The sequence below is a fragment of the Microtus oregoni genome, unplaced genomic scaffold, assembly GCF_018167655.1.
Source record: "Microtus oregoni isolate MIOR12 unplaced genomic scaffold, Mior012 000037F_ref0000500, whole genome shotgun sequence".
Taxonomy (NCBI): Eukaryota; Metazoa; Chordata; class Mammalia; order Rodentia; family Cricetidae; genus Microtus; species Microtus oregoni.
In genome coordinates, this window is record NW_024543096.1 from 25,260,478 (window position 1) to 25,271,070 (window position 10,593).

General features: G+C 48.3%; 1 protein-coding gene across 1 annotated transcript; it reads left to right on the top strand.

The window, feature by feature from the left end:
* Positions 1-217: 217 nt before the first annotated feature.
* Positions 218-9,890, top strand: Cdca7 (cell division cycle associated 7). Its single transcript, XM_041631618.1, has 9 exons — positions 218-299; positions 3,225-3,347; positions 6,081-6,317; positions 6,698-6,781; positions 7,427-7,627; positions 7,972-8,109; positions 8,752-8,901; positions 9,292-9,428; positions 9,722-9,890. Exons 1-9 carry the CDS (start codon positions 279-281, stop codon positions 9,750-9,752), a joined length of 1,122 nt encoding a protein of 373 aa, XP_041487552.1. The 5' UTR covers positions 218-278; the 3' UTR covers positions 9,753-9,890.
* Positions 9,891-10,593: the final 703 nt, after the last annotated feature.

Sequence of the window (10,593 nt, forward strand, 5' to 3'; positions counted from 1 at the left end):
CATGTTTCAAAGCGCATTCAGCAGTTCCCGAGGACACTAGAGATTACGATGGTCGAAACCGCTTCGGTATTTTTCCCCCCGGGACTTGGGCTCTACGGACGCTGAGAGAGTAGTCATCTTAGCTGGCAGGACCTGTGAGCCGGCGCGGGAAAGTCGGCGGCCCCGCCCCTCCGGCGGCAGAGTGCGCGCCCCTCCTCTGCCCCGGAGCTCCCTCTGCTCCGCCTGCAAGTGCTTTTGGGCTCCCGAAGACCTGTCCCCGCTTGGTACCCGCCGCCAGCATGGAGGCTCGCCGCACGCGGGTGAGGCCCGGCCGGGTGCACTGGGGCGGAGTTGGTGGGTGGCTGGACGCCGGCGGGCAGGGGCCACTTCCCTCCGACTCCGCGGGTGAGCGCCACACTCTTGTCCCACGGTGCTTCTGTTCGTCGCCAGGTTGGGGGAAGTCACGATTGCTTTTCTTATAATCTTTGCACCCAGGATAACTCTGGGCTAAGGTGATGCGCCTGCCGGCGGCGTGCACGGGGTTGGCAGTGCTGGAGGAGCCTACGGTAGGTGCGCTCGTGCTACACGTGCGCGCCGGAGGCGGCGCGGGGGGGGGGGGGCGCTGGTGGCTGGTGGTGGTGTCCGGCGGACGAATCCCCAGCCTTTCCGTCCCCTGGGACTTAGCTCTGCATTACTTGCTCACGACGGGTGCGTGACTTTTCACGCGTGCACCGGTGGCCCTGGAACCCGCTTCCTCTGCTCTGAGGCCCCTTCAACCACTCTGGATCTGTGGGTTTAGGATTGAAGGCCTTGTGAACATCTCTTGAGAACTTGGGTTGTGCACGTGGGGGAAGGTATTGTTTTAGTCCTAGGCTGTGACTGAGCCCAGTTCAAGGGTCTGGCGGTGCAAGCCGTGTATCACGGCGGTTTAAAGTGTGCTTCCTTGTCCCCTCCTCCCCACCCCTTTTCTACCTCACTGCAGCTGCGAACTGCCCCGAGTGGAACGTTACTTTTTTGCTCCAACGGAAGCCTGAACTTAGGTCCTGCCCTGAAGAGGGTCGAAAAGTGAGGGGGATGGGCGGAAAGGAAGACAGTGACTTAAAATAAATATTAGAGGTTCGGGACCCTCTGGGGAGGTCTGGGTGAGTAGGCGGGGTCGTGGTTTGATCATTATCATTACGATTATCTCCGCCCGTGGGGAATTGGACTGAATGAGCATTTGGGCACCCGGCTGGAAGAATCGGTTTCACCCCTCCGAGTTTCAGTTTTCCTGATTTAAGTGATAGTAATAATGCCACCTTTGCTTCAAAATATTAAGCAAACATCGCTAGCAAGTCTGCCGTCAGTTTTCCTGATTTAAGTGATAGTAATAATGCCACCTTTGCTTCAAAATATTAAGCAAACATCGCTAGCAAGTCTGCCGCCAAGAAACGCTCGCCATAAATGGAATTAGAGTTATGTCTGCCAAGAAAGTTCACCCCAGGCGTGGCCATTTCCTCTGCTTTTCTGTGCCTTTTCCCTCTAGGATATATTTGGCTGGTGGATGACTTTTGGCCTGCCGTGGCTTGTTAAAGCTTAGCCTGTTTTCTTGGCTGACATGGAGGGCTAATGAAATAGATTGATTAGAAAAGTGAAGAGACTCGAAGTCATTTAAGGAGCGGTGCTGTTTTAGGGGATCTCTTGGGTTTTGCGTTGTGTTGTCTTGGGCTTTCTCATCTGGAAAACGGAGCAGAGACTTTGGGTTTCCTTTTGACTCCAGACAACACACTGGCTCGAGCATTTACTGTAAATACAGCTTCTATATTTTATAGCTTTACCCATTCGCCCCATGGAATGAGGGGAGGTTGGGTTGCCATCATCTGGGAAATAATCTTTTTTTTTTTTTTCGAGACAGGGTTTCTCTGTGGCTTTGGAGCCTGTCCTGGAACTAGCTCTGTAGACCAGGCTGGCCTCGAACTCACAGAGATCCGCCCGCCTCTGCCTCCCGAGTGCTGGGATTAAAGGCGTGCGCCACCATCGCCCGGCTGGGAAATAATTTTATTGACTCTGAGAGACAGAATTTCGTGAGGAAGTCCAGCTCTCCACATCTAGGCATTCTCTCTCCCCCTAACGCATCTGGGCACTCTTGTGGAGCTGGTAACAGCTTGCCTTTCCAGTTTTCAGTGCTATTCCGTGAATCTATTTAAGACTATAAGATCTGGCCAGGTGGTGTGGCGTGCGCCATTGATCCCAGCACTCGGGAGGCAGAGGCAGAGGCAGATGGATCTCTTGAGTTCCAGGCCAGCCTGGTCTGCAGAACTAGTTCTGTACCAGTGAAGTTACATTTTCTAGTGAACAGTACAGGGCTGTAAATGGGACTGAGTGGAGCATTTTTGTATCTCCAAGTAATTTTACCTTATGAAAACTTAAAAAAAACCACCTCTTCCCCATGGGCTGAGAATTGATCCCAGGACTTTGCCTACTAGGCAAATGCTTACCACTGGGCTCTACACACACACACACACACACACACACACACAAACACACACACACACACACACACCATTTCAAGGCCTAAGGAGCCGTGAGAGGGCTCTGCATGAAGACGGTCATGGAGAGCTCAGCTGGACTTTGAGTATGAGTTGCCCTCTAACTTGGCTTCTTGGGCCATGTGTTTGTGGGCTGATAATCCTTGATTTGTAAGGGCCGTGCAGCACCTCCGTACCCCTCCTCACTGGAACGGGGCTGTTTGGATGACTGCCATCTTAAAGCACAGGACCTGCCCAATTTTTGTAGTTTGGGAAATTAGCATGACAGTGCAGCGCTCAAAGCCTACATAAAAAGACCTCATTAGCTTGGTTTTTGGCTGAAGGAGAAAACTTGCTCTGCCATCTTGCACTTTCGAAATCTCCTTTGAGAAGTACAGTTCAATCAGAAAAAAAATGAGGTTGGATTTTGGGAGCTGGCATTAAACTCAGTGGGGCTGAATATAATGCTGATGCTTAGGACTATAGGGTGGGAAGAGAAGTACTGCAGATGTTTGGATAACTTGATAAATATCATTAAAATGTTCTCCGGGAGTGATCCTTTCTCAGAGTTTGACCTGAGTTGATTGGAGGGGGGTTAGCCATTGCCAATCTCATTCTTTCTCTGTAGGGCCTGGAATAGCAATGTGTTTGTCTCCTCTGCAGACTGAGAAAGATGTCTTTAGTGGTCCTTGCTGCAGGAAGCATACCACTCAACAGTGTTGCCATTTCTCCTTGCAGCAAAAGGCTCTCAAAGTGAAGGACTCAAAGAACGTCAGCTATATGGAGCTGATTTCCATGGAAACGTCGTCCTCCTCTGATGACAGTTGTGACAGCTTTGCTTCCGATAATTTTGCAAACACAGTAAGTGCGGCCTGAGAATAAACAGAATTGAGTCTGCGATGCTCCAAATGCCCCAACATGCTTTGTGCGCGATTAAAACCGCTTGCTTTGCCTGCATTTCTGTACAGACGCTAGGAAAATATGGCATGCGCTGTAATTTCATCTCGCTCTTTGCTGTGGTTCTAGGTAGTAATTGTTGGAGGTAGATTAGCTGCTTGTTGTGTCCTTTTGAAATGTCGCCTAACCCAACAGGACTGATGACTCGCTGTAACAACTCAGAAATCATTTGTAAACCTCAAAAACGTTTTTCTTTGTAACAAAAGCCATTCTCTTGTAGTGCACTTGTAAATGTGATTTGCTCTCTGCACGGTTTATGGAAAATTGGTTCTTGAAAGAAGAAAAAAAAATCTACAACCACATTTATTTATTTCACAGAAACCTAAATTCAGGTCAGATATCAGTGGAGAACTGGCTAATGTTTTTTATGAGGGCTCTGATAATCTTCCTGCGGCTCTCCAAAGGGTGAGGTATGAGATGCATTGAGCCATTGTGGATTTTTGCAGAAACCAAGGCCAGATGTCGCTAACGAATTGGCCAGCATTTTTCATGCCGACTCTGATGATGAATCATTTTGCGGTTTTTCAGAGAGTGAGATACAGGATGGAATGGTGAGTTTGAGAAGTTCACCAGTATCAAGAAGTGAGGTGCATGCAGAGGCTGGAGAGATTTGCTCTTTGACCCTCCCATCCCCCCCCCCCATCATCACCCTCCCTCCAGCTCTCCTGTCAGTTCAGCTGCCAGACTTGTTCCCCTGATCAAATGCTTTCTTCGCTTCTTAAAGCCATGTTTACTCATATCCTCTTTGTAGGCCTTAGACTTTTTTTTTAAGGTTCCACAAATCTTGGAAATTTGTTCAACAAGGTTGGCTAGCCTCCCGATGGCTGTTAGCCTCAGATCTGGCCTAATCACAGGAAATGCATATGTCCTAGACTGCTTCCATCGGCACGTAGATGCAGGTACCCGGCCCAGTGCTGGCCCAGAGCTGACAAAGGCAGGTTCCATAGTTGTAGCTGTGCCTGCATCTTGAGAACTGCCAAGGACATCGTGTAGGTGATACCAAGTAGGGCCTCTGCCGCTTCTGTGTTTGTTTGCTCTCTGGTCTGCTTCGCCGGCCCGCATACGCTGGAGCGAGTGTAGCAGCCTTGGACTTTTCCCTAAGGAAGCGGGGTGTATATTACAACCACCTGCATGCTACTATCTTCACCGTCTCTGACAACTGTCCCCACAGGCCACCCATTGGGTGACACTGCTGTGAGGGACAGCACTGGCCCTGGGACTATTTTATCACCGTCCGTAACAATGCATGCTTCCCCTAATCAAAGACTTTCGTCCCAGTTGGTGGCTGGGGACAGTGTGCAGATCTGGGTGTGACCCATTTGTCTGTGGCCTGACTGTCCTAGGCAGTCCATTAACTCTCTGTAGGTATTAACTTGTGATGAAGAAAGTGGCGGCTGATTGAAAGTGCTAAGAATTCATGACAGTTTTGTTTCATGACCTCTGTCCGGGAACAATGAAAGCTGCCCATGGGGATCCTTAGTGGGTACTGCGCAGCAAACCCAGGGCCTTAGACACGCTAAACATAGACCCTGCCGCTGAACTACATCCACAGCCCATTCAGTTTTTCGAGGGGCTGGGGAGATGACTCTGCTTGCCATGTATAAATGCTTAGTGGGTGTAGTGGCTCATCTGTAATCCCAGCTTCTCAGAAGGCAGAGATAGGGTCGCTAGGGCAAGCTGGCTGGCAAGACATTCTTTATTTGCTTGTTTTTGAGACAGGATCTGGCAGTGTAGTGTAGAACTCGCTGTGTAGCTCAGGGTTCCTACATGAAGAGTTTACACACCCATACACAACCTACCATACTGTTGAACGAACCTGAAGTTTCAGTTGGGGAAGAGAAAAATCTTGAAATGGTCTGCACATAGTGATGTGCATTTTAATCACAATTAAAAATGAATTTGATATGGACAGTTTAGGAGATAATTTATTGCCATCGGAGGCATTGAAACCATGTTCGTGGGTGAGCATAGGTGCTCCTAGAGGACCTTATGAAAATGACTAAGGATTGGTTTTAAGGAAATGGGAAGAGGGCAGGAGGTTTTTTTTTTTTGGTTTTTCGAGACAGGGTTTCCCTGTGGCTTTGGAGCCTGTCCTGGAACTAGCTCTTTTAGACCAGGCTGGTCTCGAACTCACAGAGATCCATCTGCCTCTGCTTCCCGAGTGCTAGAATTAAAGGTGTGTGCCACTACCGCCCGAAGGAGTTTTCATGTTTTAAAAAATCAGAAGCATAGGTCTCAAGACTGTAAAGACAGTGTCTGAGACGAGCAACCGAGTGGAACTCTTCTCCGTTGTATTCATTTTCAAGTCTTGATTTGTTACCCATGATCCTTGCTGTCCACTTACGGCTGATTTGTCCTTGTCTTTTATTCCAAATGGATTTTTTTTTTTTTTGTTGTTGTTGGTTTTTTTTTTGAGACAGTGTTTCTCTACGTAGCTTTGACTGTCCTGGAACTCACTCTGTAGGCCAGGCTGTGTTCAAACTCATGGAGATCCACCTGCCTCTGCCTCCCTGAGTGCTGGGATTAAAGGCGTCTGCCACCGCTACCCGCCCCCCAAAAGGATTTTGTAGTGGTCTTTGGTTTCGCTTGTATGCCAGTCAGCAGGTCCTTACCAACTCCCTTTCTCTGGTTGACTAGAGACTGCAGTTGGACAGGGAAGGCTGCAGGACCCGAAGTCAGTGCCGTCCCTCGGGACCTCTCAGGGTAGCCATGAAGTTCCCAGCACGAAACCCGCGGGGGCCAGCCAACAAAAAAGCTGTCCCCTCAAAACCCCCTGAGAACTCTGCAAATGATTCCCATTCTGACTCTGAGGAAGAAGACGGTATGAACTTTCTGGAGAAGAGGGCTTTAAATATAAAGCAAAACAAAGCAATGGTAGGTGTTTGGATGCACCCGAAGGAACCCTTTCCGGCTTTTCTCTAAGCAGTTGAGTTTCTTCTACCGCTGTGTTTGCATGTAGCTGTGAAGACGTAATGATGTGTTTTGAATGTTTATATTTGTTTTTATTTACGTGGGGGAAGGGGCTCTGCTATGCGTGCAGTGCCCTTGGAGGCCAGAAGAGGGCATTTTGTATCCCCTGGAACTGGAGCTAAGCCTGGTTGTGCGTTAGCATGTTGGCGCTTGGAACTGAACCCGGGTCCTTGGCAAGAGCAAGTGCTTTTACTAAGTAGAAGGTTGAGGGATAGGCTAGTATTATTTCCACAAATTGCCTCTTGTCACCAGTTACAATTGCCGTTTACTTTCTCCCCCTTTAGCTTGCAAAGCTGATGTCAGAATTAGAAAGCTTCCCTGGCATATTCTCCGGAAGACATTCTCTCTCTGGTCACGGATCCAAAGGTGTAAGTGCTTCTTCCTGAACTCTTGTTTTGGACACGCCCAGAACAGATCTCTGAGATTTTAGAGTCTTGTTTTTGTATGGGGGGGGGTGTGGGGTCATTAGAAACAGCCCTTTTATTTTTTTCTTCTTTGGTTTTTCAAGACAGGGTTTCTCTGTAGCTTTGGAGCCTGTCCTGGAATTAACTCTTGTAGACCAGGCTGGCCCTGAACTCACAGAGATCTGCTTTGCCTCTGCCACCCTTGACCATGCCCCTTTTGATGGGTTCTCTCCATACTAGCAGCAAGGAAGATTGATAACTTGTTTCTGTGTACTCAAGCAGCATATTTTTTTCCTACATGCTATATGCAAAATAGGGTTTTTGCTTGTGTTTTGTTTTGTTTTTGTTTGCTTTTGATTTTTCAAGACAGGGTTTTTCTGTGTCATAGTCCTGGCTGTCCTGGAACTCACTTTGTAGACCAGGCTGGCCTCAAGCTCACTGAGATCCACCAGCCTCTGAGTGCTGGGATTAAAGGTGTGTGTGCGACCACCGCTTGGCTCAAAATCGGTCTTTTTAAGACATATTGAGGTAAAAGAAAGTACACAGAATTTCTTTGTCAAGTCATACCCTACTAAGAAGTGGATCTGTATTGTGTGTTTCCTTCACCAGTCAAAGTCCCCTAGAAGACGCACATTCCCAGGCGTGGCTTCCAGAAAGAACCCTGAACGGAGAGCCCGGCCTCTTACCAGGTCAAGGTCCCGGATCCTGGGGTCTTTGGGCGCTCTGCCCACAGAGGAGGAGGAGGAAGAAGAGGAAGAGGATAAATACATGCTAGTGAGGAGGAGGAAGTCCATGGATGGCTACATGAATGTGAGTCCTCCTCCATGATATCTCCTGTTTCCCCTCGGGAAGCTTAGCATTGAACACACAGCCTGAGGCCACTCCACGCCATCAACGCTACCTAAGCCATTAATGCTACGTAAGCGTCCTTCATTTTGTTCTCGGACAAGAGCCAGATTTTCAACTTCCCAATATTTGTAAGAATTGTTTCTACGCTTCCGGCTAGTTATCCTGACAGTAAATTATGCGGGCTGCCCCCTCTCTTCATGAGCCAGAAAGATTTCCCAGACTGAATTTCCTGTGAAAAGTTTTACACGAAGCATCTTGAGATTTAGGGCTACAGAGAGGAACTCGATTTCCTGCTTCTTCTGCAGGACGACGACATGCCCAGAAGCCGTCGCCCTGGATCCATGACCCTCCCGCATATAATCCGCCCTGTGGAAGAAGTTACCGAGGAAGAGATCAGGAACATCTGCAGCAACTCTCGGGAGAAGATCTACAACCGGTCGCTGGTGAGTGCCCCGGGGTTGTCCCCCTCCAGAGGACAGACAGCCCCTGTTTTAAGGGTGCCTGCCACACATGGTATATGTGTGGTCTGGACATTCAGCCCTGCACATTTTTTGTTTTTTTTATACAAGGGAAGAAGAGTTTTACAGTATGCCTGGAAAGTCTGCAGTAGGGTTATATCTTCTTAACATAGAAGTTGATTCGTGCAGCTTGGATTTACTGTGTACTGTTAGGGTGTGTGTATCGGTAGCTACTGGAATGCAATGGTGAGCCAAAGGGGTTTGTTGTTGTTGTTGTTCAAATGGATTTGGGAGAAGAAAAATGGATTTGGTGGCATTTTTTTTCCTGTGCTGGGGATCACACCCAGGACCTTGAGTGTGTTAAACACGTACTCTGGTCTGAGTCGTGTCTCCTCCTCACCCCAATAGTTCTGATGACACTACTATCGTCCCACCAATAGAGTGGGAAGCCTTGCTTGAGGTACTTATTTTCATATTTGTGTGTGCGGGTGCTAAGTGAACTTCAAAGATCGAGTTTCAGGTCCCTTATTAGAGTGTGGGTGTTCTTTGTGTCATTTTTTGTTTCGTTTTGTTTTTTCTCTGCAAACAGCAGGTTTTGCTTCTTCTCTCATCTGGTCCTCCTTTCAGGGTTCTACATGTCATCAGTGTCGCCAGAAAACCATTGACACCAAAACAAACTGCAGGAACCCAGACTGCTGGGGCATCCGGGGCCAGTTCTGTGGGCCCTGCCTTCGAAACCGCTATGGGGAAGAAGTCAAGGACGCTCTGCTGGACCCAGTAGGTGCTGGAAAAGATTGGGGGAGGGAATTGAACTCGCGGTGTCAGGAGTCCATGTTGTGGTTCTGCATGGATGTAACTGTCCAGAGAGCTCAGGGCTGCTGCTCATAGGTCGATTCTGTGTGTGTGTGTGTGTGTGTGTGTGTGTGTGTGTGTGTGTGTGTGTGTTTTACCAGGGCTCTAGAACCCAGGGCTTTACATACGCTAGACAAATGCTCTCATGCTGAGCCAGAAACTTGGATTCCTGTTTTATGACGTAGTTATTCATTAAAAAAAAAAGTCACAGGGTAAATGAGTTGATGCTGAGTACTTGAGTGGCTAAAGAAACGGAACCAATGGATGGAGGCGAAGGGATGCTTAGCCTCAGGGTGCTTTCCCACAATTCTTCAGAACTGGCACTGCCCGCCCTGCCGAGGAATTTGCAACTGCAGCTTCTGCCGCCAGCGGGATGGACGGTGCGCCACGGGAGTCCTCGTGTATTTAGCCAAGTTTCATGGCTTTGGGAATGTGCATGCTTACTTGAAAAGGTAACAGCCATGTGTTTTTCCTCTTTCATGTCTGAGTCTTGGTTGCATTTATGCGCCTTAATAAGATGATAGACGTCTGGAGAGAGGCTCTCTCGGGGCAGGTTAGCGGAAATGCGTCTTCAGTTGAGCAGGCCATGGGTATAACATAGGTTGGATGACTAGTACTCGTGTGTTGACAGTATATATGTTAGGGCTCCATTTTTTTTTTTTTTTTTTTAAGAAATAAATTTGACTTTCCAGAGCGAATTATTGGTTTAGAGCCATCTTGACATCTTCCTCTTTGCCCTTCACAGTCTGAAGCAGGAATTTGAAATGCAGGCCTGAAGATCCACTGCCTGCTCTCGGCTTCTCAATGCTGTCTTCTTGACGCTGTCGTTGATGGACGCCCATCGCCCTTAGAAGTCAGTCAGATTAATCTTGTGGGATTCACACTTGTTTCGGGACCTCATACCGCTAGTTACTCTTCAGCTACATGTAATTCCCCAAAGTTTGCCCTGGCCCCTACCTTGTAGCCTCCCCACTCCCACGGTCCTTTGCCACCACTTGAGTTCTTCTTAAAGTGGCAGTTTTCGAAAGCAGATTTGTTTTATTGGTGTTGAAATCGTCTCAGGACACACCAATAAACCCAAGCACTTAGGGGTCCAGTAGTGTTGGGAACAACAGTTCTGCTAGATTGCAGAGAACAAGTCCCTCCACTTGTTTGCACAGAATCGATGCTTGCTTAGCTAAGTCTTGCGTGCTGTCGGCTGACGTTTGAAATGGATCAGGCCGAGGCACAAACAAAGGTCTGGAAACAATGTGGGAAATTAGGTGATTGCTGGGAAGTGGAGTAGCACATTGAATGACTTTCTGGAAACACAGAACTCCTTTGTGTTGTGCTCAGCGTCCACCCTGTTGCAGTGGAGACTCGATTGCTGCTAAGATCGTCCCTAAGTTAGAGTGGTCCATCTATGCACAGTCTCCAAAGGTTTGTGGTAACGTGGTACCAGAATTACTTAAACTGCTGTAGAAGAAGCCTTCTAGGAAGAGAAGACGATCCGTCTCTGTGATGGGCCGATTGAAATCTTGCTGTGATTTCAGAAACTTAAATAGCTTCCTTTGGTTCCGGAAGTTTCCTGAAGAGGATTCCCCGGGGGTTGTGTCCAGGGTTTCCTTTAGATTCTAA